Consider the following 27500-nt stretch of genomic DNA (forward strand, 5'->3'; position numbering starts at 1 on the left):
CATATATGCAAACAAGACGTAATAAATCTCTTAAACCAGTTTGTATCAAGCTCTAGCACACACACACAAACACACACACACACACACACACACACACACACACACACACACACACACACACACACACACACACACACACACACACACACACACACACACACACACACACACACACACACACACACACACACACACACACACACACACACACACACACACACACACACACACACACACACACACACACACACACATACACACACACACACACACACACACACACACCAACAAAGTTAAACTCAGGTGATTGCTCAATGCCTTTTTTTCCTTCTAAACTTCTCTATTTGATATCCTTCCTTCCTTCCTTTTTTTCTGAAGGAACCAAAAGGAGATACTTCTCGTCTTCAACATGCCAATGTTGAAACCCTCTCTCCCTCAATGAATGAACTTCAGATTTGTATTTTATTTCATTCATGTTTTGTTGACTTGCATTTCAATGTGTTTTGTAGATTTTTAAAGGATCACAATTATAAATTCATACTGTAGAGAGACACATTCCTCTTAAATCTATCGACTAGAGAGTCACCCAAACTGCCAAGTACAGAACAGTCCGGGTCTTTGAAATGACCTGACAAGGACAGGAACATGGATTTGGCCTCTCAGCATAATCCATGAAACCTTTTTTAGGAGAGAGATACGTTAGCATATAGGTAATCTAAATTTAGCAAACACCCCATTATGGGCCGTTTCGTTTTACGTGGCCAATAATGATGAATTCCAAAGGTGACCTGATGGGTTTCCTTTCAGCAGATTGATCTGCCCAGGTGAGGAGTGTCACAAAACGGACGGGGGACACAGTACACCCTCAGCACCACCTCAGTACACCCTCAGTACCACCTCAGTACACCCTCAGTACACCCTCAGCACCACCTCAGTACCACCTCAGTACACCCTCAGTACCACCTCAGTACCACCTCAGTACACCCTCAGTACCACCTCAGTACACCCTCAGTACCACCTCAGTACACCCTCAGTACCACCTCAGCACCACCTCAGTACCACCTCAGTACCACCTCAGTACACCCTCAGCACCACCTCAGTACCACCTCAGTACACCCTCAGTACACCCTCAGTACCACCTCAGTACACCCTCAGCACCACCTCAGTACCACCTCAGTACACCCTCAGCACCACCTCAGTACCACCTCAGTACACCCTCAGCACCACCTCAGTACCACCTCAGCACCACCTCAGTACCACCTCAGTACACCCTCAGTACACCCTCAGTACCACCTCAGTACCACCTCAGTACACCCTCAGTACACCCTCAGCACCACCTCAGTACACCCTCAGTACACCCTCAGCACCACCTCAGTACCACCTCAGTACACCCTCAGTACACCCTCAGTACCACCTCAGTACACCCTCAGTACACCCTCAGTACCACCTCAGTACACCCTCAGTACACCCTCAGTACACCCTCAGTACACCCTCAGTACCACCTCAGTACACCCTCAGTACCACCTCAGTACCACCTCAGTACCACCTCAGTACACCCTCAGTACACCCTCAGTACACCCTCAGTACACCCTCAGTACCACCTCAGTACACCCTCAGCACCACCTCAGTACCACCTCAGTACCACCTCAGTACACCCTCAGTACACCCTCAGTACCACCTCAGTACCACCTCAGTACACCCTCAGTACACCCTCAGTACACCCTCAGTACACCCTCAGTACCACCTCAGTACACCCTCAGTACCACCTCAGTACACCCTCAATACCACCTCAGTACACCCTCAGTACCACCTCAGTACACCCTCAGTACACCCTCAGTACACCCTCAGCACCACCTCAGTACACCCTCAGTACCACCTCAGTACCACCTCAGTACCACCTCAGTACACCTCAGTACACCCTCAGTACCACCTCAGTACACCCTCAGTACACCCTCAGTACACCCTCAGCACCACCTCAGTACACCTCAGTACACCCTCAGTACACCCTCAGTACCACCTCAGTACACCCTCAGTACCACCTCAGTACACCCTCAGTACACCCTCAGTACCACCTCAGTACCACCTCAGTACACCCTCAGTACACCCTCAGTACACCCTCAGCACCACCTCAGTACACCTCAGTACACCCTCAGTACACCCTCAGTACCACCTCAGTACACCCTCAGTACCACCTCGGTACACCCTTGGTACACCCTCAGTACACCCTCAGTACACCCTCAATACCACCTCAGTACACCCTCAGTACACCCTCAGTACCACCTCAGTACACCCTCAGTACACCCTCAGTACACCCTCAATACCACCTCAGTACACCCTCAGTACACCCTCAGTACACCCTCAATACCACCTCAGTACACCCTCAGTACACCCTCAATACCACCTCAGTACACCCTCAGTACCACCTCAGTACACCCTCAGTACACCCTCAGTACCACCTCAGTACACCCTCAGTACACCCTCAGTACACCCTCAATACCACCTCAGTACACCCTCAATACCACCTCAGTACACCCTCAGTACCACCTCAGTACACCCTCAGTACACCCTCAGTACCACCTCAGTACACCCTCAGTACACCCTCAGTACACCCTCAGTACCACCTCAGTACCACCTCAGTACCACCTCAGTACACCCTCAGTACACCCTCAGTACCACCTCAGTACACCCTCAGTACACCCTCAGTACCACCTCAGTACACCCCCAGTACCACCTCAGTACACCCTCAGTACCACCTCAGTATACCCTCAGTACACCCCCAGTACCACCTCAGTACACCCTTAGTACACCCTCAGTACACCCTCAGTACACCCCAGTACACTCTCAGAACACCCTCAGCGGCCAAAATAAGACATATTGTAGGCTATCTAACACTTTCACGCAGAGAACCATCTTCAGAGTATTTAGACTAAAGTCAGAATGGTCGACTGTTCTGAACACAAACCTAATCATAATCGTTGTCTGTTCTTGTCTCTTTTAATATATTCCCAAATTATTATTCTTTATTTTGTAACTACAGTTTAGAAAGGCACAACATTTAGAGAAAACAAAATGGCTGAAATCTAAAAAGAAATGTGAGAAACAAACAGAGGGAGTGGATTTCCACAGTATGTTTCAGAGCAGAGCAGTTAGGGAACAGAAACAAAACATGCATCTTTTGTGTGTGTTTGGAGAAAAAATCAGGACTGTAAGATTCTCCTTCTCTAGAACAAGTAAATAACCTCCGCAATTTATCACAAGTACAAGAAGGAAATGTCAAGGGCACAGGAGTCCCTTCTCTCTAGGTCATACACAAATGTGCACACACACACACAAACACACGCAAATAAACACATGTACACAAACACAGTGTATGGTGCTGTGACCACCACATATGTTCTAAATCCAAGTTGGGGCATTGACAAATCACAGGGAGCTGGAAGAGGGGCCCAGGTGGGACTAATTGAAATGAACTTTACTTGGGAGGGAAATACCTAATTAAGGTGAATTTTCTGGGTGTGTTTGTGTTGCAACATCATGGGGCCTAACTTTGAGCACATCTTTACTTAGGGAAACCTGGTTACAGTATGCAGATCACAGACACAACTAAATATCAAACAGTAGAAGGAATACGGTGGTTGCTTCTTCTCAGTGAGAATGTGTTGTTTGGTGCTTGTTTCAAGTTACCTGGTTGAGACGCTCAGTGGGTTGAGACAAAGCTATTCATTATCTACCTGGCTTACTGTGCGTGTGTGTGTGTGTGTGTGTGTGTGTGTGTGTGTGTGTGTGTGTGTGTGTGTGTGTGTGTGTGTGTGTGTGTGTGTGTGTGTGTGTGTGTGTGTATTCATCTGTACCTCCGTGTTTTATTTAACCATGCCAATCATTTGTATCAGTCAAAGATTGTGTCTACTACTAGTGTTTGTGTTTGTATGCCATTTAGCAGCTCTGTCTGTCTGTGAGTGTGGGGTTTGTTCACTGGGGACACTCCACAGTCCCAAAAGCACTTGCAGTTCCACAGACAGTAACTGGGTAATTCCTCAGTGGCTGTTTAGAGTGTCTCCGGCAGCGCTAAGTGTTCTCCTGTCTGTGCCTGATCAGAAAACAGGCCTACTTTAGTCCGTTTGTTTTAAGGTCCTCCGAGAAGGCTCTCCTGTCCATACCTCTCTCTCTTTTTCATGCTCTCTCTTTGTTTTATTCTCTCCATCTCTCTCTCTCACACACACCCAGGCATGCATGCACTCAGAAACACAGATACAAATGCGCTCTCCTCCCTGTTAGGCTGCAGACAGTACAGTGAGAGCATGATTCATTGATAGAATCAGCAAGGACTACAGTGCCATTAATGATTAGGCAGCAGAGTAGACCAGTGTTCTACACTCAAGACTATATTTCAGTTTGAAATAGGCTACATATTATTGAAACAACATGTCTGCCTCAATTAGATAAACCCCAGTCTAATAATGAGATAATATCATTCAACAATCCTCTTTATATTGTGTCAGACTGACACAAAATATAGTATTTATGTTAATATTTGAATGTATCCAAAAATATCCAAAAGTGGGCTAATGGTCGAATCAGTTCTCAAATATTTCTCCCACTAGTGTTGAATGCTTGAATATTTTACTCTTGTCACTTGCACTCACAGACCTCACCTTCTACAAGCCACAAACATGCTCTGGCACATTCCCAAAATACTTCACAAATGCATTCGAAATAACCCAGTGTCCTATTGGCTTGTCTTGTGTACATGTGCGCATACACAGATATGCTTGTGTGGTATGTGCAAGGAAGATGTGTCAGGACGGGAGGGAGTTGCCCTTTCACACAAACTCACACACACACACATAATACATGGGTGCATTAGACTCACACACACACATACATTATGAATCACAAGTTGTCCACATCACAGCCTAATGAATTCAGTCACGACCATAATGAGCTGATGTTATAGGCCTGTGTGTAATGAATGTCACAAGGAGGCGTCTGTATTCCTCACCTCTCCACCTCAGACACTAATTATAATACACCCATCACAATGCTGCGTCTGTGCGAAGACACCGGGCGAAGGGGGAACAGTGTGTGTGCGCACATGATCGTGTGTGTGTAGTGTGTAGGCCGAGGATGATCTATACGCGGGGCAAGCTGTACCCTCTCCTCCCTCCCCTCCTCCCCAGCCCGCTATGGAGGGGTAATATGTACACAGCGCCCTCTTTACGACCCTGACGGTGACCGCTCACTAACGACACATACTGTGTAAAAGAACTGACTGACAGACACACAGGAACACACAAACACATGCATGCACACACACACACACACACGCACAAACCCTCACCCACATATTTAGGGGTGATTTAGAGATGAATACTTCCAATCCTAACAACACCTGACCGTGACTTTACAGCCTCATCATGTACTAGACATATGCTATTAAAATCTCAAGCTATTTTACATGATGAGATTGACAACAGATGACTACTGAAGGTCACTGTAGAGATAAACTACTAATCTGCCATGTTTACAATGGCAACTAGAATAATGGACCCTATTCTGACCTTACCAAGACCTACACCAGTTGATAGGTATAACAGATTTGACATGCCTGTAATGCACCAAGCCATATTGCCTGCCTCACAATACATTATCCTTGTGTTTTCCAACGTCAAGAGAAACATACTTGGCCAGTAAAATGTTTACCTTTTTAATAATGGGCCTCAGAATCCACTGCAATTACATGGAAACACCTGAGAGAAAACTATAAACTTCACCTACACCATCTAGACATACTCTCTGTGTGGGTTCTTCATCGAGTGGTCTGCTCTCTTCTGCTCTGTTCTGCTCGCCCCAGTAAAGGTGAAGTTTCCTCACGGGAGCTGACAAGTGTGAAATTGCAATAGGAAGTAGTGCTTCAAACCCTGCCATTTACCCCTCTCATTAACATACCCTAACCCCCCAGTCTGCCTGGTTGATAAGCCAGTCCCTGCCTCTAAACATGAGCTCACCAAGGTAATAACATACATATTATGCATGCCAGTGCTTGCCGAAGAAATCTCTCTCAAACACACACATCCATTCTTAAGATTCAATGGTGTTAGTTTGCCCAGTGGTGTGGTATTGAGTAAAGAGCCAGGAACAGAGGTATTGGATTGAGTTGGATAGTAGAGAGAGAGCTGCATGGCTTAAAGGACATCTATAGCACCAGGCTCTGGTCTGAGACACAGATCTATGTCTCTCTGAGGAGAACTGGGCCGCTCAGTTTTACTGCCAACGGTACGGGGTGAAAGGGGCCACAGGTCATGACCTTCCTCTTTGAAGCCACTGCTTTTCTCTCTTCCTCTGTTTCTTTTTATTTGCCTCTCTCTTCCTCTCTTTCTTCCTCCCCCCTCTCTTCCTACATCTTCCCCTCTACCTTCTATCTCTCTCTTCCTCTCTTTTTCTCCCTCCCCCTTCTCTATTTAATTTAACCCCCAATCTCCCTCCCTCTCAACCTCACTTTATCCTTTCCTCTCTTTCTCTATACCCCCTCTCCCCCATCGCATCCCCCTACTGTAGTTTAAGTGAATTGATCACTGGGCTGAAGGTTAGCAAGTCTTCAGGCCACTCCTTTGGTCATAGAGCTGAGAGAGAGTGGACTCTGAGCGGACACTGATGCTGGTTCTTTGTCTTTGCGGAGCGGAGCGACTGCCGGCCGTGACCGTATCGCTGCGGCAGCGTAATTGATACAGGCTCACGCTGCTGGGCTTAACAGAGACCCTGCTGTGTTTGCACACAGCCTGAGATCACACAGCTGCAGGGCTCACAGTACAGACAGGGAGAGCTCACACAAGATCATACACAGCGCGCTGGCGAGATCACAGCTACAGAGACACAGAGAAGATTGTAAGAGATAGAGAGGGGTGCCTGGTTGGTTAAAGGTGCACTATGTAGCGCTGCTATTTCCTGGTGTCTAAAATTCTAATAGTTTTCCTAATTTCTGTTTATGTGACAAACAAGCAAGTATAGTGTAGAGAATCATTGTACCATCTAAACTGCTGTGAAATATATTTTCCATAAGCAAAAATATTGTATTTTCAGCTGTTTGAAGCTGGTGTACAAAACTGAAAGTAAAATACTCAAAAATCTAACTTAAGTACGATAAGCATAGAAATAGTGCCCATAGAACACCTACCAATGAGAATGCATATCTATAGTTCACATTTCTATGTGAATTTGGTTGGCTGGCCCCAAAAAGTTACATATCGCAGCTTTAAGCTGATATGATTAGAACATCTCAGTATGTGTAGCAGGTCATTTTACGCCCTCTACAAGAAGAAAAAACAAGTGTCTACAATAACTACCTCTGTGTAGCTAAGACGAAAGCAGTATTCACTCACTGTTATACAACTGATAAGGCTCTTCCCTCAGTCTGCTCCTTAGTAGCATGTTCATTCAATCATGTCCCTAGCCAACAAGCTTGCCTGGTGAAATCTGGGCCACACCTGAACAGAGATACCCTGCACTACAGTATCACCTCAATACTGCACTAAAACCCCACCAAAGATCACTAGCAAGCAGGCCCTTGCCGCTTACACACACACGCACACACACACACACACGCACACACACACACACACACACACACACACACACACACACACACACACACACACACACACACACACACACACACACACACACACACACACACACACACACACACACACACACACACACACACTGGTTTTATCCTTCCGCCTGACATTCAGTGACATTTCAGAAGTCGTTAAAGGTGTGTGCACAGGGACCAGGAGAACGTGGCCAAAGGCGCTCCTCAGGCGGAAAGAGACCGCCGTCGCTGTCAGGACATAAAACATGGCTGGATGAACTGATTATGCTGTCAGAAACATCCCACCCACACATTTCACCCAACTTCCCTCTCTGAAGATGTATTTAGTGTGTTGACAAATCATCTGTTCAGTATTTTAGACACACATGAAATGGATGCCTCCGGTGGGAAGGCTGGGCGCATGGCAGGTTGTTCAGTGCTCAAGGTAGTAGTGGCCTTTAACACACAGCTCTACCATCAGATTAGACGAGCACAATCCCAACTTTAAACATGAGTGGGATAGTAAAATACCTGATTGTAGATCTGTCCAGCATGAGGACCAAGAGTACGAATAGAAGCCATATGTTGATCTAATGAACTGTAGCCACTGGGTTGAGCAGTCTACAGCCTGCTCGGCTTTGCGTCTGTGACACAAACACACACACAGGGTTCTCGACAGATAAGAGTCTCCACTTTTACGAGCCTCTTCCTCCCCACTAACAAACAGACTATTAACGGGCCGTCAGCCGCTGGCTCCTACCCGGCTTGCTGACAGCTAATGTCCTGCTATTTGTCCATCTCTGGAATCCGACTCCATAAAGGCCCGGCTGTAAATAAAAAATAAAAAAACCCAGTGACCCATGACGTTAGGGCCGACCCTCTTCTCCCAGTCTTTACTGCAGTGAATGTTTGTTTTAGGTTGGTCGGGTTTCCTATGCTGTGATTAGTGGGCTGTGTTAAAGACGGACTAGGAGGGGGCAGAGGAGGTGGGCCGAGGAGGGGGGTGAGGAGGTGGGCCGAGTAGGTGGGCCGAGGATGGGGGTGGGGAGGGGGTGAGGAGGTGGGCCAAGGAGGGGGGTGAGGAGGTGGGCCGAGTAGGTGGGCCGAGGATGGGGGTGTGGAGGGGGTGAGGAGGTGGGCCAAGGAGGGGGTGAGGAGGTGGGCCGAGTAGGTGGGCCGAGGAGGGGGTGGGGAGGGGGTGAGGAGGTGGGCCAAGGAGGGGGGTGAGGAGGTGGACCGAGGAGTTGGACCGAGGAGGGGGGCCGAGGAGCTGGGCCGAGGAGGTGGGACAAGGAGGGAGGTGAGGAGGTGGGACGAGGAGGGGGGTCTGGAGGGGGCCGAGGAGGTGGGCAGAGGAGGTGGGCCGAGGAGGGGGGTGGGGAGGGGGCCAAGGAGGTGGGCAGAGGAGGGGGTGAGGATGTGGACCGAGGAGGTGGACCGAGGAGATGGGCCTAGGCTGGGGCCGAAGGGATGGGCCGAGGAGGGGGTGAGGAGGTGGGCCAAGAGGGGGGTGAGGAGGTGGACCGAGGAGGTGGACCAAGGATGGGGGCCGAGGAGCTGGGCCGAGGAGGCGGGACAAGGAGGGAGGTGAGGAGGTGGGACGAGGAGGGGGTGGGGAGGGGGCCGAGGAGGTGGGCAGAGGAGGTGGGCCGAGGAGGTAGCCAGAGGAGGTGGGCCGAGGAGGTGGGCAGAGGAGGGGGCCAAAGAGGGGGTGGGGAGGGGGTGAGGAGGTGGGCCAAGGAGGGGGTGAGGAGGTGGACCGAGGAGTTGGACCGAGGAGGGGGGCCGAGGAGCTGGGCCGAGGAGATGGGACAAGGAGGGAGGTGAGGAGGTGGGACGAGGAGGGGGGTGGGGAGGGGGCCGAGGAGGTGGGCAGATGAGGTGGGCCGAGGAGGGGGGTGGGGAGGGGGCCGAGGAGGTGGGCAGAGGAGGGGGTGAGGAGGTGGACCGAGGAGGTGGACCGAGGAGATAGGCCGAGGATGGGGCCGAAGAGGTGGGCCGAGGAGGGGGTGAGGAGGTGGGCCAAGGAGGGGGTGAGGAGGTGGGCCGAGGAGGTTGGTGAGGAGGTGGGCAGAGGAGGGGGCTGAGGAGGAGGGTGAGGAGGTGGGCCGGGGAGTTGGGACGAGGAGGGGGGTGAGGAGGTGGGACGAGGAGGGGGTGGGGTGGTGGACCAAGGAGGTGGGCCGAGGAGTTGGGCCCGAGGAGGGGGCCGAGGAGAGGGCCGAGGAGTGGGGTGAGGAGGGGGACCGAGGAGGGGGGAGAGAAGGTGGACCGAGGAGGGAGTTGAGGAGGTGGATCGAGGAGGTGGACCGAGGAGATGGACCGAGGATGTGGGCCGAGGAGGTGGGTGAGGAGGTGGACCGAGGAGGGGGGCCGAGGAGGTGGGCCGAGGAGGTGGGCCGAGGAGGTGGGACGAGGAGGGGGTGAGGAGGTGGGCTGAGGAGGGGGCCGAGGAGGTGGCCGAGGAGGGGGCCGAGGAGGTGGGCCGAGGAGGGGACCGAGGAGGTGGGCCGAGGAGGGGGCCGAGGAGGTGGGCCGAGGAGGGGGCCGAGGAGGGGGCCGAGGAGGTGGGCCGAGGAGGTGGGCCGAGGAGGTTGGTGAGGAGGTGGGCCGAGGAGGATGGTGAGGAGGTGGGCAGAGGAGGGGGCTGAGGAGGAGGGTGAGGAGGTGGGCTGAAGAGGGAGCCGAGGAGGGGAACGAAGAGGTGGGTGAGGACGAGACAAGGTGAAGGCCAAGGAGGGAGTCTTGCAGCCTATTGGTTCAAGGCCCCTCCCCAGTGGAGAGGCTGTCAGGTCCAATACTACCACAAATACAGACAGAGGCAAGGCCCTGATTACAGGGCTAAAGCAAGGAGCTCTCATAGACAACTGGAGTCTGGTAGTAAGTGCACGAGGGCGTGTGTAAGAATTTCTCGGAAATGGTAAGCTTGCTGGGTAATTGAAAGAAATATATACAAACAAAACGCTATTTTATTCTCATTTTCCAGCATATTATTAATCACAGCATGGCAAGCTACACCAGACCTCCACAACACCCCATCTTCTTTTCTCCTGGCTGCAACCCTCAGGATAAGCCATTCCTCTCTGTGTACGCAGATAAAATAAAATATGATTTGATGTAGTGTCTGCTAGCCTTGCTAACGCCGGCTAGCCCATACCACAGCAGCCCTTTATTTCTCTTCCATGTAAATCTGTCTCTCTGAGTCCCTGCTAAGAGTGAAAGTCAGCCAGGTCACTGTCAGACCTCAGCCCATCAATCCGAGACGGCGTGTTGACGGCAGCGTGCACTCCGCAAAGGGAGAACCTAACATTCCCACAATGCACGCAGAGGTAATGGAATCTCTGGGACGCCTGGGGGGGACATAAGTCAAGGCGAAGAGAGATGGTGACAGTGACAAAAGCCTGGAAGAGTAGCAGAGAGAGAGAAAGAGAGAGAGAGAGAGAGAGAGAGAGAGAGAGAGAGAGAGAGAGAGAGAGAGAGAGAGAGAGAGGGGACAGGTAGGGGAGAGAGGCAGGTAGGGGCTTTATGATGAATGTTGAAAGCTTGACAGCTTGAGGTTTGGGGGTTTAAAGAGGAAGCAGATTGGTTCATATCCCGCATGGCCTTTGCACTATCTGGTTCTTCATCACTATCACAGCCCCCCCTCCCCATCTCTCTCTGCCCTGCAGAGGCCTACACGGCAGCTTTATAAAGAGGTGCAAATCAATCTTAACCTCCTCTCTCTCTGGCGCTGCTCCACTCTCCACAGGACACAGGTTGCATAGAGCCCTGAGGACCAGCTCTCACTGCTGCACGGAAACATCCAACCTACTGTAGTACAGGAACGTTACAGTCAGATGACAATCACTACACCTCTATTCATCCTGAGGAGCTGAACTGAAACCCTCTCCTGACCTGTTACCGGTTTATACAGTTCATTCATGTTATGACAGTTTTTTATAGATCCAAACATAAAAGTTGTTTCCACATTGCAAAGTCATTTGCTACCATATACAGTCCTGTATGTGTGGCTACCTTTATTTTCTAATGTCTTTGTGAACTGTATGTATTTACATATCTGCAGACATACTGGCAACAGAAATGTGCTTTATGACTATGTACATGACCATACATGTCCATGAACAAACATGCAATATGCATTAAGCCTGCCACCAATAAACAATATACTGTAAATCAATGCCTTAATAGCATTTACAATAAATACATGTAGTCACTACTGTAAAGAACATAAAAGCAAAATAATATATTGCTCTATGGAGAGCTGCTACCTTAGTTTTACAGGCACTTTGATGAATAATTCACAAAAGCAGTTCAATTATTTACATGAAGGTTATGGTGAACTGCTCTGCAAACAGCGACGCGGTAGGTTAGTGCAGCACTGTCTCCTGATTATGGGGCCATGTTTCTAACCTCACATGATAACATAATGTTGCTGTAACACGTGTTCTCGCTCGCTGCTATATGGGTTTCCTTACAGTTGTAATCATCTGGGCCTGTAGCTTCAGCACCAGGGTCTCTCACAATGTTAATAGACCCTAACAGACATCTCCAGTGATCTAAGCCACCTCCATTTTTCAGAAAACATGCACCCATACAGTCCAATGCCCCTAGTACCAAACATGACCCCTAGACCCTAAATTGACCCCTAGCCTCTTACCCTTATACACTTGTTTAGATGCAGGTTGCATATGTTTAGGCATTATAGCCAAACTGACACCTAGCCTAGCTGTGGCTATCCTATTGTGCCATATGGATAACACCTACCCACTCCTTTCAGAGCTACTGAAAGTTCTTACAGGGTAAAGGCTAGAGGACGATTTGGGATTTGGCAATAGCAGAAGTACGTTAAATGACTAAATTGGCCTGTCCGGCCTCAGCCAGACTGTAACAGGACTAAACAAGGACATCTGGTCCCCATAATCCTCTTACCAGGACAATACTGTGGAACAGTCCCCACACAACTATAATGGTGAATCAATGGTGTCCCTGACATTGTGACATGGCAATTACATTTAACTGGTGTCCATTGATTATCCAAAAGCAGCTTATCCTGGCAAGGGTCAAGGAACAGCTAGAGAGGGCAGAGGAGAGGTCTGTTCTGGGTACGGGTACAGTTTCCCCTTCCCCCTTCAACTGACTGAACTGTGTGTGTGTGTGTGTGTGTGTGTGTGTGTGTGTGTGTGTGTGTGTGTGTGTGTGTGTGTGTGTGTGTGTGTGTGTGTGTGTGTGTGTGTGTGTGTGTGCGTGCGTGCGCGTGCGTGTGTGTGTGTGTGTGTGTGTGTGTGTGTGTGTGTGTGTGTGTGTGTGTGTGCGCGTGTGCGTGCGCGTGTGCGTGCGTGTGCGTGCGTGTGTGTGTGTGCGTGCGCGTACGTGTGCGTGTGTGTGCGCGCGTGTGTGTGTGCGTGTGTCACTATCCATCGATCTACCTCCTATCAGTCTCTTCTATTTAGAAGGTCTACTTCCGTCCATACTGTGGTCTCTACAATTCCATGAACGTCATACAGACACGTTGGCTCATATTTCACAAGGGGAGAGAGATGGTGGTGGTGATGGAGGCAGACACTTCTCACTGTGATACCCAGATTCTCCTCTACAAATCACTACCACCTGTTTCACCATGTCATTATGTTCATGACAGGATTAGTACACTTTCTGAAATGTTTGGTAGTAAACCTGAAAGATCACAGGACCATGGTGAGGATGCTTCTGGCGAGTCATTCCCTTCTCCTCTCTCCCATGGCTCTATAATGGGATCTAATGGGCTCAGTCTTTACTGTGTGTCCATTAGGCCACAGAGATGATGCTGGATATTGGCAGGTGGAGAGACAGAGAGCTTCAGTTGTGAAGTATAGGGCTGTAAAACCATGTCAGCAGACAGGTAGGAAGTGGATGTTGTGATGGACTGAGTGACATACTTTATGATATTCAATGGGGCAACTGGCCCAGCCTTTCTCTTTTTGTAAATAGTCTCCAATGTTCATTATCAATTGCTATAATTACTATCATATATAAGACTGAAACATTTGATTGTAACGATCGATTGCCCTTCAAAGTTGGACATTCACATCACCCTAAATTAACTGCACCTAAAGCCAACAGTCAATGGTCAATGCAAAATCTCTTGAACACACTGCTGGCTGAGGAGTGAGAATGTGCCTAAGGAAGGGGCGGGGGGGGTACTTGGAGTGCACCCAAAACAAGTTGATTTATGTGAACCGGAGCAATATACATCTAATCGTTATCTCTTAGCAAGGACGATGAATGAAAATGTCTCTCCTGAAATATTGAAATGCAATCTTTATCTAAGTGAGGCGAGGAGGCTAGGAGGGGAACCCATTTAGCAAAGCCGTTTCGTACTCCTCCATCAGAGCTCCAAAAGAGGGAGGAGATGAAAGACAAAGGGGATGACAGATAGAAGGAGAGAGAGCGACAGGAAAGACAGAGAGAGGGAACCGTGAGATAACAGAACGAGAGAGGAGGAGGCCTCTTCCCCCCGTCCCTCTCCCATCATCGCACACGACCCCGCTCCCATCCCTCACACACATGTTCTCCCTCTCTCCCCGTCTATCTCACCATGTCAGCAAAATTGTTGTTTTTAATTTATTACACATTCCACAAGTTAAGCATGCAAACCTCCGGGGTGCAATTTTAAACAGAGGCGGGAAAACTATCAACAAATCTTTATTTGTCCCCTGGCAGAGAGCTTGGTTCGAAGGATAACAGTTGCCTCTGAGTAGAACAGGCTGGAACAATGGTGAGAATGGGAACTCTAAACGGCTTCCTGTAGCACCACGCCGCAGTGCAAAACTGAACACTGCTTCAGAGGAATAGATAGAGAAAGAGTCAGAGAGAGAGAAAGTCAGAGAGAAAGTCAGAGAGAGAGAGAGAGAGAGGGAGAGAGAGAGAGAGGTAAGAGAGATAGAGAGAAATAAAAAGAGAAAGTGAGAGAGTGAGAGGTGAGCAAATACAGAGAGGGATACAGAGAGAGAGAGAGAGAGAGAGAGAGAGAGAGAGAGAGAGAGAGAGAGAGAGAGAGAGAGAATGAAAGCGAGAGAGACACTTAAAACAAACAGCTTACTGACTCTGCTGAGGGCGACTGACTGCTGGGGGCAACTGACTCTACTGGGGGGCGACTGACTCTGCTGGGGGTGACTTACTCTGCTGGGGGTGACTGACTCTGCTGGGGGCGACTGACTCTGCTGGGGCGACTGACTCTGCTGGGGGCCACTGACATTACCGGGGCGACTGCCACTGCTGGGGCGACTGACTCTGCTGGGGGCGACTGACTCTGCTGGGGGCGACTGACTCTACTGGGGGCGACTGACTCTGCTGGGGCAACTGACTCTTCCGGGGTGACTGACTCTACTGGGGGGCGACTGACTCTGCTGGGGGTGACTTACTCTGCTGGGGGCGACTGACTCTGCTAGGGGCGACTGACTCTGCTGGGGCGACTGACTCTCCCGGGGGCGACTGACTCTACTGGGGGTGACTGACTCTACTGGGGGCGACTGACTCTCCCGGGGGCGACTGACTCTACTGGGGGTGACTGACTCTGCTGGGGGCGACTGACTCTGCTGGGGGTGACTGACGCTGCTTGGGGCGACTGACTCTGCTGGGGCGACTGACTCTGCCGGGGCGACTGACTCTGCCGGGGCGACTGACTCTGCTGGGGGCGACTGACTCTGCAAGGGGGGCGACTGACTCTGCTGGGGCGACTGACTCTGCCGGGGCGACTGACATTTCGGGCAACTGACTCTGCTGGGGGCGCCTGACTCTGTTGGGGGCGACTGACTCTGCTGGGGCGACTGACTCTACTGGGGGAGACTGACTCTGCCAGGGCGACTGACTCTGCTGGGGCGACTGACCCTGCTGGGGGTGACTGACTCTGCCGGGGCGACTGACTCTGCTGGGGCGACTGACTCTGCTGGGGCGACTGACTCTGCCGGGGCGACTGACTCTGCCGGGGCGACTGACTCTGCCGGGCGGCGACTGACTTTTCGGGGCGACTGACTCTGCTGGGGGCGACTGACTCTGTTGGGGGCAACTGACTCTGCTGGGGCGACTGACTCTGCTGGGGGAGACTGACTCTGCCGGGGCGACTGACTCTGCTGGGGCGACTGACCCTGCTGGGGGTGACTGACACTGCCGGGGGGCGACTGACTCTGCCGGGGGGCGACTGACTCTGCCGGGGTGACTGACTCTGCCGGGGCGACTGACTCTGCCGGGGCGACTGACTCTGCTGGGGGCGACTGACTCTGCCGGGGGGCGACTGACTCTGCTGGGGGGCGACTGACTCTGCCGGGGGGCGACTGACTCTGCTGGGGCGACTGACTCTGCTGGGGCAACTGACTCTGCCGGGGCGGGGGGCGACTGGGGCGACTGACCCTTTCGGGCGACTGACTCTGTTGCTGGGGGGGAGACGACTGACTCTGTGGGGCGACTGACCCTGGGGGGAGACTGACTGCTGCTGGGGCGACTGACTGACTGACTGCTGGGGACTGACTCTGCCGGGGCGACTGACTCTGCCGGGGCGACTGACTCTGCTGGGGCGACTGCCGGGGCGACTGACTCTGCTGGGGCGACTGACTCTGCCGGGGCGACTGACTCTGCTGGGGCGACTGACTCTGCCGGGGGCGACTGACTCTGCCGGGGCGACTGACTCTGCTGGGGCGACTGACTCTGCTGGGGGCGACTGACTCTGCTGGGGGTGGGGGGGGCGACTGACTCTGCTGGGGCGACTGACTCTGCCGGGGCGACTGACTCTGCTGGGGCGACTGACTCTGCTGGGGCGACTGACTCTGCCGGGGCGACTGACTCTGCTGGGGGCGACTGACTCTGCTGGGGGCGACTGACTCTGCTGGGGCGACTGACTCTGCTGGGGCAACTGGGGCGACTGACTCTGTTGGGGGTGACTGACTCTGCTGGGGGAGACTGACTCTGCCGGGGCGACTGACTCTGCTGGGGCGACTGACCCTGCTGGGGGTGACTGACTCTGCCGGGGCGACTGACTGCTGGGGCGGGGCGACTGACTCTGCTGGGGGCGACTGACTCTACTGGGGGCGACTGACTCTGCTGTGGGACTGACTCTGCCGGGGCGACTGACTCTGCTGGGGCGACTGACTCTGCCGGGGGCGACTGACTCTGCTGGGGGTTACTGACTCGACTGACTCTGCTGCTGGGGCGACTGACTCTGCTGGGGCGACTGACTCTGCCGGGGGCGACTGACTCTGGGGCGACTGGGGGCGACTGACTCTGCTGACTCTGCGGGGCGACTGACTCTGCTGCTCTGCTGGGCTGGGGGCGACTGACTCTGCTGGGGGCGACTGACTCTGCTGGGGCGACTGACTCTGACGACTGCTGGGGGCGACTGACTCTGCCGGCGGGCGACTGACTCTGCTGGGGGCGACTGACTCTGCCGGGGGTGACTGACTCTGCTGGGGCGACTGACTCTGCCGGGGCGACTGACTCTGCTGGGGCGACTGACCCTCTGGGGGTGACTGACTCTGGGGCGACTGACTCTGCTGGGGCTGACTCTGCCGGGCGACTGACTCTGCTGGGGCGACTGACTCTGCTGGGGTGACTGACTCTGCTGGGGCGACTGACTCTCTGGGGGCGACTGGGGGGGCGACTGACTCTGCTGGGGGTGACTGACTCTGCCGGGGCGACTGACTCTGCTGGGGGGACTGACTCTGCTGACTCTGCTGGGGCGACTGACTCTGCCGGGGGCGACTGACTCTGACTCTGCTGGGGGCGACTGACTCTGCTGGGGCGACTGACTCTGCTGGGGCGACTGACTCTGCTGGGGGCGACTGACTCTGCTGGGGCAACTGCTGCGACTCTGCCGGGCGACTGACTCTGCTGGGGCGACTGACTCTGCTGGGGCGACTGACTCTGCTGGGGGAGACTGACTCTGCCGGGGCGACTGACTCTGCCGGGGGCGACTGACTCTGCTGACTCTGGGGGCGACTGACTCTGCTGGGGCGGGGGGGCGACTGACTCTGCTGGGGGCGACTGACTCTGACTGACTGCTGGGGCGACTGACTCTGCTGGGGCGACTGACTCTGCTGGGGCGACTGACTCTGCTGGGGGTGACGACTCTGCTGGGGTGACTGACTCTGCTGGGGCGACTGACTCTGCTGGGGTGACTGACTCTGCCGGGGCGACTGACTCTGCTGGGGCGACTGACTCTGCTGGGGGAGACTGACTCTGCCGGGGACGACTGACTCTGCTGGGGGGGCGACTGACCCTGCTGGGGGTGACTGCCGGGGCTGACTCTGCAGGGGTGACTGACTGGGGGCGACTTGACTCTCTGCTGGGGGCGACTGACTCTGCCGGGGGCACTGGGGGCGACTGACTCTGCTGTGTGTGACTGACTCTACCGGGGCGACTGACTCTGCTGGGGCGACTGACTCTGCTGGGGCGACTGACTCTGCTGGGGGACTCTGCTGGGGGCGACTGACTCTGCTGGGGCGACTGACTGGGGCACTGCTGGGGGCGACTGACTCTGCTGGGGGCGACTGACTCTGCCGGGGCGACTGACTCTGCCGGGGGAGACTGACTCTGCCGGGGCGACTGACTCTGCCGGGGCGACTGACTGCTGGGGGCACTGACTCTGCTGGGGGCAACTGACTCTGCTGGGGGCACTGACTCTGCCGGGGCGACTGGGCTGGGGGCGACTGACTCTGCTGGGGGCGACTGACTCTGCCGGGGGCGACTGACTGCTGGGGGCGACTGACTCTGCTGGGGCGACTGACTCTGCCGGGGCGACTCTCTGCTGGGGGGCGACTGACTCTGCCGGGGGGCGACTGACTCTGCCGGGGGTGACTGACTCTGCTGGGGCGACTGACTCTGCTGGGGCGACTGACTCTGCTGGGGGCAACTGACTCTGCCGGGGGGCGACTGACTCTGCCGGGGCGACTGACTCTGCTGCCGGGGGCGACTGACTCTGCTGGGGCGACTGACTCTGCCGGGGGCGACTGACTGCTGGGGGAACTGACTCTGGGGGGCGACTGACTCTGCTGGGGCGACTGACTCTGCTGGGGCGACTGACTCTGCGGGGTCACTGACTGGGGGCGACTGACTCTGCTGGGGCGACTGACTCTGCTGGGGGACTGACTCTGCTGGGGTCTGACTGCTGGGGCGACTGACTCTGCTGGGGCGACTGACTCTGCTGACTCTGGGGGGTGACTGACTCTGCTGCCGGGGCGACTGACTCTGCTGGGGCGACTGACTCTGCTGGGGGCGACTGACTCTGCTGGGGCGACTGACTCTGCTGGGGGCGACTGACTCTGCTGGGGCGACTGACTCTGCTGGGGCGACTGACTCTGCCGGGGACTGACTCTGCCGGGGGCGACTCTGCCGGGGGCGACTGACTCTGCCGGGGCGACTGACTCTGCTGGGGGCTGACTCTGCCGGGGGCGACTGACTCTGCTGACTCTGCCGGGGGGTGACTGACTCTGCTGGGGGCGACTGACTCTGCCGGGGGGCGACTGACTCTGCTGGGGGGCGACTGACTCTGCCGGGGGGCGACTGACTCTGCTGGGGCGACTGACTCTGCTGGGGCAACTGACTCTGCCGGGGCGACTGACTCTGCTGTGGGTGACTGACTCTGCTGGGGCTCTGCTGGGGTCTGCTGGGGTGACTGACTCTGCTGGGGCAACTGACTCTGCTGGGGCGACTGACTCTGCCGGGGAGACTGACTCTGCTGGGGGTGACTGACTCTGCTGGGGCGACTGACTCTGCTGGGGCGACTGACTCTGCCGGGGCGACTGACTCTGCCGGGGAGACTGACTCTGCCGGGGCGACTGACTCTGCCGGGGGGGGCGACTGACTCTGCTGGGGCGACTGACTATGCTGGGGCGACTGACTCTGCTGGGGGGACTGACTCTGCTGTGGGTGACTGACTCTGCTGGGGCGACTGACTCTGCTGGGGTGACTGACTCTGCTGGGGCAACTGACTCTGCTGGGGACGACTGACTTTGCCGGGGGGGAGACTGACTCTGCCGGGGGGCGACTGACTCTGCCGGGGTGACTGACTCTGCGGGGGCAACTGACTCTGCCGGGGGCGACTGACTCTGCCGGGGGCGACTGACTCTGCCGGGGCGACTGAGTCTGCCAGGGCGACTGATTCTGCCGGGGGCGACTGACGCTGCCGGGGGAGACTGACTCTCCCGGGGCGACTGACTCTGGGGGCAACTGACTCTGCGGGGGCAACTGACTCTGCCAGGGGGCGACTGACTCTGCCGGGGGGCAACTGACTCTGCCGGGGGGCAACTGACTCTGCCGGGGGGGGCGACTGACTGCCGGGGGCGACTGACTCTGCCGGGGGGCGACTGACTCTGCTGGGGCAACTGACTCTGCTGGGGCGACTGACTCTGCATTGGGCGACTGACTCTGCGGAGGCAAATGACTCTGCTGGTGGGCGACTGACTCTGCCGGGGGGCGACTGACTCTGCCGTGGGGCGACTGACTCTGCCGGGTGGCGACTGACTCTGCTGGGGGCGACTGACTCTGCTGGGGGCAACTGACTCTGCTGGGGGCAACTGACTCTGCTGGGGGCAACTGACTCTGCGGGGGCAACTGACTCTGCTGGGGCGACTGACTCTGCTGGGGCGACTGACTCTGCTGGGGCAACTGACTCTGCTGGGGCGACTGACTCTGCCGGGGGGAGACTGACTCTGCTGGGGGTGACTGACTCTGCTGGGGCGACTGACTCTGCCGGGGCGACTGACTCTGCCGGGGGAGACTGACTCTGACGGGGCGACTGACTCTGCCGGGGGGCGACTGACTCTGCTGGGGGGCGACTGACTCTGCCGGGGGGCGACTGACTCTGCTGGGGCGACTGACTCTGCTGGGGCGACTGACTCTGCTGGGGGGACTGATTCTGCCGGGGGGCGACTGACTCTGCCGGGGTGCGACTGACTCTGCCGGGGGGCGACTGACTCTGCCGGGGGGCGACTGACTCTGCTGGGGCGACTGACTCTGCCGGGGCGACTGACTTTTCGGGGCGAATGACTCTGTTGGGGGCGACTGACTCTGTTGGGGCGACTGACTCTGCTGAGGCGACTGACTCTGCTCGGGGAGACTGACTCTGCCGGGGCGACTGACTCTGCTGGGGCGACTGACCCTGCTGGGGGTGACTGACTCTGCAGGGGTGACTGCTGGGGGCGATTGACTCTACTGGGGGCGACTGACTCTACTGGGGGCGACTGACTCTGCTGTGGGTGACTGACTCTACCGGGGCGACTGACTCTGCTGGGGCGACTGACTCTGCTGGGGGTGACTGACTCTGCTGGGTCGACTGACTCTGCTGGGGCGACTGACTCTGCCGGGGCGACTGACTCTGCCGGGGGAGACTGACTCTGCCGGGGCGACTGACTCTGCCGGGGCGACTGACTCTGCTGGGGGCGACTGACTCTGCCGGGGGGCGACTGACTCTGCCGGGGGGTGACTGACTCTGCTGGGGGCGACTGACTCTGCCGGAGGCGACTGACTCTGCTGGGGGGCGACTGACTCTGCCGGGGGCGACTGACTCTGCTGGGGCGACTGACTCTGCTGGGGCAACTGACTCTGCCGGGGCGACTGACTCTGCTGTGGGTGACTGACTCTGCTGGGGCGACTAACTCTGCTGGGGTAACTGACTCTGCTGGGGCAACTGACTCTGCTGGGGCGACTGACTCTGCCGGGGGGAGACTGACTCTGCTGGGGGTGACTGACTCTGCTGGGGCGACTGACTCTGCTGGGGCGACTGACTCTGCCGGGGCGACTGACTCTGCCGGGGGAGACTGACTCTGACGGGGCGACTGACTCTGCCGGGGGGCGACTGACTCTGCTGGGGCGACTGACTATGCTGGGGCGACTGACTCTGCTGGGGGGACTGACTCTGCTGTGGGTGACTGACTCTGCTGGGGCGACTGACTCTGCTGGGGTGACTGACTCTGCTGGGGCAACTGACTCTGCTGGGGACGACTGACTTTGCCGGGGGGAGACTGACTCTGCCGGGGGGCGACTGACTCTGCCGGGGTGACTGACTCCGCGGGGGCAACTGACTCTGCCGGGGGGCGACTGACTCTGCCGGGGGGCGACTGACTCTGCCGGGGCGACTGAGTCTGCCAGGGCGACTGATTCTGCCGGGGGCGACTGACGCTGCCGGGGGAGACTGACTCTCCCGGGGCGACTGACTCTGCGGGGGCAACTGACTCTGCGGGGGCAACTGACTCTGCCAGGGGGCGACTGACTCTGCCGGGGGGCGACTGACTCTGCCGGGGGGCAACTGACTCTGCCGGGGGGCGACTGACTTTGCCGGGGGGCGACTGACTCTGCTGGGGCGACTGACTCTGCTGGGGCGACTGACTCTGCATTGGGCGACTGACTCTGCGGGGGCAAATGACTCTGCTGGTGGGCGACTGACTCTGCCGGGGGGCGACTGACTCTGCCGTGGGGCGACTGACTCTGCCGGGTGGCGACTGACTCTGCTGGGGGCGACTGACTCTGCTGGGGGCAACTGACTCTGCTGGGGGCAACTGACTCTGCTGGGGGCAACTGACTCTGCGGGGGCAACTGACTCTGCTGGGGCGACTGACTCTGCTGGGGCGACTGACTCTGCTGGGGAGACTGACTCTGCCGGGGGCGACGGACTCTGCCGGGGGGCGACTGACTATGCCGGCGCGACTGACTCTGCTGGGGGTGACTGACTCTGCTGGGGGCGACTGTCTCTGCTGGGGGTGACTGACTTTGCTGGGGGTGACTGACTCTGCTGGGGGCGACTGTCTCTGCTGGGGGTGACTGTCTCTGCTGGGGGCGACTGTCTCTGCTGTGGGTGACTGACTCTGCTGGGGGCGACTGTCTCTACTGGGGGCAACTGTCTCTGCTGGGGGTGACTGACTTTGCTGGGGGCGACTGACTCTGCCGGGGCGACTGACTCTGCCGGGGCGACTGACTCTGCTGGGGGTGACTGACTCTGCTGGGGGCGACTGTCTCTGCTGGCGGTGACTGACTTTGCTGGGGCCGACTGACTCTGCCGGGGCGACTGACTCTGCTGGGGGCGACTGACTCTGCTGCGTGCGACTGAGCGCTGATCTGAAGAGAAGAGTGTTAGCAGTGCAGTGCAAAGCAGCGAGCTCCTCTGAAAAGTCTTTATTCTTTTACCCAGGCCCTTTGCCAGTCCTCACAACCACTTAGTCCTCTCTCCCTGTGGGTACCACGGGCCTGTTGTGACACGGTCTCACATACTAGAGGTCTGGAGACTGAGGATACAGAGCTGTAGAGTTAGGACAGGGCTTTAAATCGCATAGGACAACAACACTTTGGAATAGCACTGGATTTGTCAACTGCAGTTCAGTTTTTCTGTGAGCCATATTATGTATGTATATATGAAGACAAGAGGAGCAGGCTGGTTCATTACTGCCAGCTGAATAGCATAAGTCATTAAATATGTTGCTCTCTCACAGAACAACTGAATACACTTGTTGCTTTGTACATATGGGACAATTTGGTAGAAGCTTTGAGTCCTGGTCCCACAAATATATTATCTCTATATTTACCATCTGGTGGCCTTGGCCTTGGGTTTCTCCAGACTTGACTTACCCCTGTGACCCACCATGCCCATATATGGTGTCGGTGAGAGTGCCACCAGTCACCAAGACATCCTACTCCTCACTAACATCCCCAGCCCGCCACAGCCCACCCATCACACCCTGCCAACCTCTAACAAACAACACAAAAAACAAACACATTAAATCTCTAACTGACAGAGTGAAGTACTGTCACCCGTGCCTCACACTAAAAACTGGCATCACACCCTGGGAGTGGCTCCTTCAGCCTTGAACCAGATCCTTCCACAGGGCCTCACAGTGTTACAAATATGGCTTGTTTCTCATTAGCACAGTGCCTAAGATAAGACAGCCAAGAGTGAGTGGATGGGTAGAGGACTCTCACTGAACATGAAGGGGGGTTGATGACACTGTGGTATTGGCCAACTTCTCGAGTGAGTTTTAGTCCCTTTGTCACTTGTCTTGACTTTCAGACTCTGGGACACTTCTGTTACAAACAGCTGTGATCATTATGCTGTGTATATGCTGATATACACAGATACACATCCATGCATCAAGATGTATTTGTACTGTATGTACACACACACATATACTCAAGCACACCAACATACATGTATGTGAACACATGCACACACAAACATTTATTTTGACCTCAGTATAAGAAGACAGTCCAGGAAATAGTTTTTATAACTGATAAAAAGAGAGTTCAGAATATCAATGTATTTCTGACTCCATCTCAAACCTGACTCCCTGAGAGCAGCGCTGGAGAGGATAGGAGTGTGTAATCAGTAACAGAGGGCGTCTCTATGGAGCCAGTCTGGTTTTCATTAGCATGCTGGCCACTGCCTCCTCACATCTCTGTGTGTATTTAAATAGTTCATGGACTAGCCATCCACTCTGCTACTGTAAGTAAGGAAGGGGGCCCCGATCCTCAGAAGTTCTATCTTTCAGATCAGGAGGAGTGACTTTGGAATACTGCAATATTCATGAAGTGTTTGGGTACTTTATACCCTTCCTTGTCTTTGAAGTCTCCTAGATTTCATCCACTTCTCCAAAAAAGCCTCCGTCCATTTGCTCGTCAGTAATTGGACACTGGTTATATATATTTATTTTTCCCCTGTTGGTTTTCTGTTGGTTTTCTTTGCATACGGTGGGAGAAGCCAGAATGCCTTCATACTGTATGTTAATGCCAGTTGGACTCGACTCCTCGTGGGGAATCAAGAACGCTTGGATACCGGGAATACGATCTGACCAGCCGTAGCTGTGCCCGACAAGCCCTTCTCCCCCCTTCATTCCTTGGTTCCCTCCATCCACTCTGTGAATTCCCCCTATGTCTGACCCAGCCATGGGTCTCTTTCTTGGTAGACACCCGTTAACCGAGGGGCATGGTGAGGGGGTGACCGTTCCTCTGTTGAGCTTAACTGTGCGTTCTGTGATGATCGATGAAGGCCATGGGAGATAGAAGCGATAACGCAAGCAGAGGAAGGAGAGAGGAGAGAAGAAGAGGTAGAGGAGAAGGGTAACACTATCCCCATGCAGGATACAGGCGAGAAGTCTGAACGACTAGCGCCAAGCCTGGCCCAGACACAGCAGCAGAGAGCAGAGATCAGTAAAGGCAGCTGGACACCTTTGAAGGAAACTATCAAATATTAAGGGGAAGTGGATATCTCCTCTCGGCTGACTAAAGTCATGTGGGTGGGAGCAGATCTGGCCACCCGTAGACCCACCGTAGTGGTGTGAGATATCTCTTTTTCCCTGTAGCACTTGCACTCTCTCTCTCTCGTGACCGCCACACTGTGTAGTCAAGGCTACCTAACTGCCTGGTACTCAGCACTCTATTGTCCCTCTAATCACTCTAACATCAATGCAAATGTATTCAAAAATCTAATCAAACACTTTATGAGAGCCCATGTGTTCATGTTGAGCAACGTTTCGATAGGCTATGCATTTGCGAGAGAAAACAGAGTGATGGCCTCTACTAAAAATAAGAGAATCAGCTTTCTATAGGCTAGACCTACGATATTTATTTCTCAACTTTCCTAATATTAAGCACATTGCTTATATTTACAACAGGAGTGTAGACTAGCTGGCTGGCATGAAAATAAACCAAGGGGAAAAGACATATTTAAGTGCATAGATTACATGCATTTTTTCTCGCTGACCCTGTTTTGATACAGGTGCATGATAATGGTCCATTCTAAATCAAAGTACATTTCACACATATATTATTTAGTATATGTAAAGACAATATTAAATCACGAATAGTCTGATGGGTGACAATATTAGCCTATCACTTGTCAATTCTATATTATAATTTGTGAATGATGCCCAGCATCGGAAACAACGCCTTTTTTTGTGACTTTTTATAATTAACTAGTGGCCATATAACTTTTTTTTTTTGTAATAGTATTTTTATTGGAATTTCACAATTTTCACCCATATTAAGAGATACAACAACAGAGGCAAGGCACACAGAACTAAAACAAGAAAAACAGCACCCACTTACACATATCTACGTGCATATATATACACATACAGATACATACATACACAACCATACACATACATACGCGCACGCACACACACATACACACACCCATACATACGTACATCATTTTCCTCTTCAGTGCTTCTCTCACCCCGTCACCATCATTGCCTCTCTCAATACATACATTTTAAACAAACTTACAAACAGAAATTAAACAAAAAAGCTCAGTTTAAACCAAGAGGTTAGGTTCCACACTTGGAACGTACAGTGTAGTTCTGAAATACATAGATCCCCGCCATTCTAAGTGAATCCTTGCAGCATAAAAGCTGATACATCAGGTTCTAGGTAATTTAGATAAGGTTCCCATACTTTGTAGAACTGGTCTGTTTTAGAATGCAATGTACAAGACAGATATTCCAGAGGCACCCATTCAAATAGTATATTATGCCAATCTTTAATAGAAGGGACCTTATCACTAATCCACTGTAAAATGATGTTTTTCCTCGCTGCGAAGGTAAGGATGTTGTAAAGCCTTCTTTTACCCACAGAAGTAACATGCCTACTAGGGAGACCTAACAATAAAGAAACCGGGTCCAGTTCTAGATCAACCCCTAGGATCTTTTCAATTTCTTGCAGAACACCAGACCAGTATCTTTGTATTTTGGTACATGACCATAAACAATGTGTTAGGGTGCCTGTATCAGTTTTGCATTTAAGACACTGAGGGGAAGAGGAAGTGGGGCTAAAAGCATGTCTGTGATTTGGGGATATATGCAATCTGTGTATTATTCTTAATTGGATTGCTCTAGTACGGTTACATATAGATATTGTTTTTGCATATCTCCAAATGTCCTCCCACGTCTCTTCGTCAATAGTAACAGACAATTCTTTCTCCCACACTTGTTTCACCCTCTGTGTGTTGCCAAATAACTTCTTAAAATGAATCACATTAATCCGCTTTACAAGGGGTGTATAACCTAACTGCAATACATAAGAGGCGCGTGAGTTTCAAGTTAGGGGAAGATCATTTTCATCATAAAAATGCACCATTACATGGATAAATACATGTGCGGGCACTTTTGATAATGGTGTTTTCCGCTAATGGAAAATGTGCCTTTATAGCGCACTACCATGTGTGCATTGCTGCTGTGTGAAGAAATATCATGATAGTTTATCAACATTTTAAACAAAATGTTCTGACATGTTGCATCAACCACATTGCGTAAAAAGTATTTTTTTAATGCTAGTGGTTGTATTAATTTGGGATCTAGCGCATCCCACAACTACTATATCAGGCAGTGAAATTCTAGGCATTATCAAGTGTTTGTCAAATTGTGAATGAGTGACTGATGTAGTGTGTACAACAAAGCAGAGCTCATGTCTTTCAAGCAACCTTTTTCAAATCATCATTAGAGTCGCATCATGCGGCCTTAGAATGTATTAAAAATCAAAACATATAGCCCAATGTTTGTAGAACAACTAAAGTTACATTAATAACTAAATTAAGCATATAGGAATACCTAATTATTTGTTAACCGCCCAACACAGAATAGTCGAATGTGCACACTTCCTCAAATTTTGGGGAGAAAATATGCTTTGTTCAATTGTATTCTTCATACTATCAAATAATGCCACGGAATTCTAATCAAATCTTGTCTGCTAAATTAACTAATGTAGCCCACAGCTATTTGGCACAGCCAGATCAGGACAACTCAGAGTAAGCTATTCTGTTCTTCTGAAATAGACTATTTTCTTTATATCATGCTTCTTTAGACCTGTCTAAAATAATTATTGGATTCATTGTGAAGGTGTAGGCTATATTACATGGATTTTATTAGACTTTTTAAAATGTATATGTTCCAAAGGTCTGCAT

At 53.2% G+C, this 27500-nt stretch overlaps 2 protein-coding genes across 2 annotated transcripts in view; both read right to left on the reverse strand.

The window, feature by feature from the left end:
• Positions 1–27500, reverse strand: part of mafa (MAF bZIP transcription factor a) — a 142037-nt gene that overhangs the window by 28576 nt on the left and 85961 nt on the right. The gene's annotated exons all lie outside the window — the stretch shown is intronic.
• On the reverse strand, positions 6800–25789 carry LOC135542747 (proline-rich protein 36-like). The gene is made up of 10 exons (XM_064969960.1): positions 25779–25789; positions 21470–22666; positions 20320–21004; positions 19398–20227; positions 17999–19271; positions 17631–17916; positions 17000–17479; positions 15140–15730; positions 8553–10260; positions 6800–6860 (listed from the first exon to the last, which is right to left on the reverse strand). Exons 1-10 carry the CDS (start codon positions 25787–25789, stop codon positions 6800–6802), a joined length of 7122 nt encoding a protein of 2373 aa, XP_064826032.1.

This window comes from Oncorhynchus masou, chromosome 1 (assembly GCF_036934945.1).
Source record: "Oncorhynchus masou masou isolate Uvic2021 chromosome 1, UVic_Omas_1.1, whole genome shotgun sequence".
NCBI lineage: Eukaryota > Metazoa > Chordata > Actinopteri > Salmoniformes > Salmonidae > Oncorhynchus > Oncorhynchus masou.

What these genes read in the sequence shown, in the direction of transcription:
- LOC135542747 (XM_064969960.1), bottom strand. An exon ending in AGTCAGTCTCCCCCGGCAGA is followed by an intron (nt 20,228 to 20,319) that starts GTCAGTCGCCCC and finishes TCGCCCCAGCAG; the next exon opens with AGTCAGTTGCCCCAGCAGAG. An exon ending in GAGTCAGTCGCCCCAGCAGA is followed by an intron (nt 17,480 to 17,630) that starts GTCAGTCGCCCC and finishes CTCCCCCAGCAG; the next exon opens with AGTCAGTCGCCCCAGCAGAG.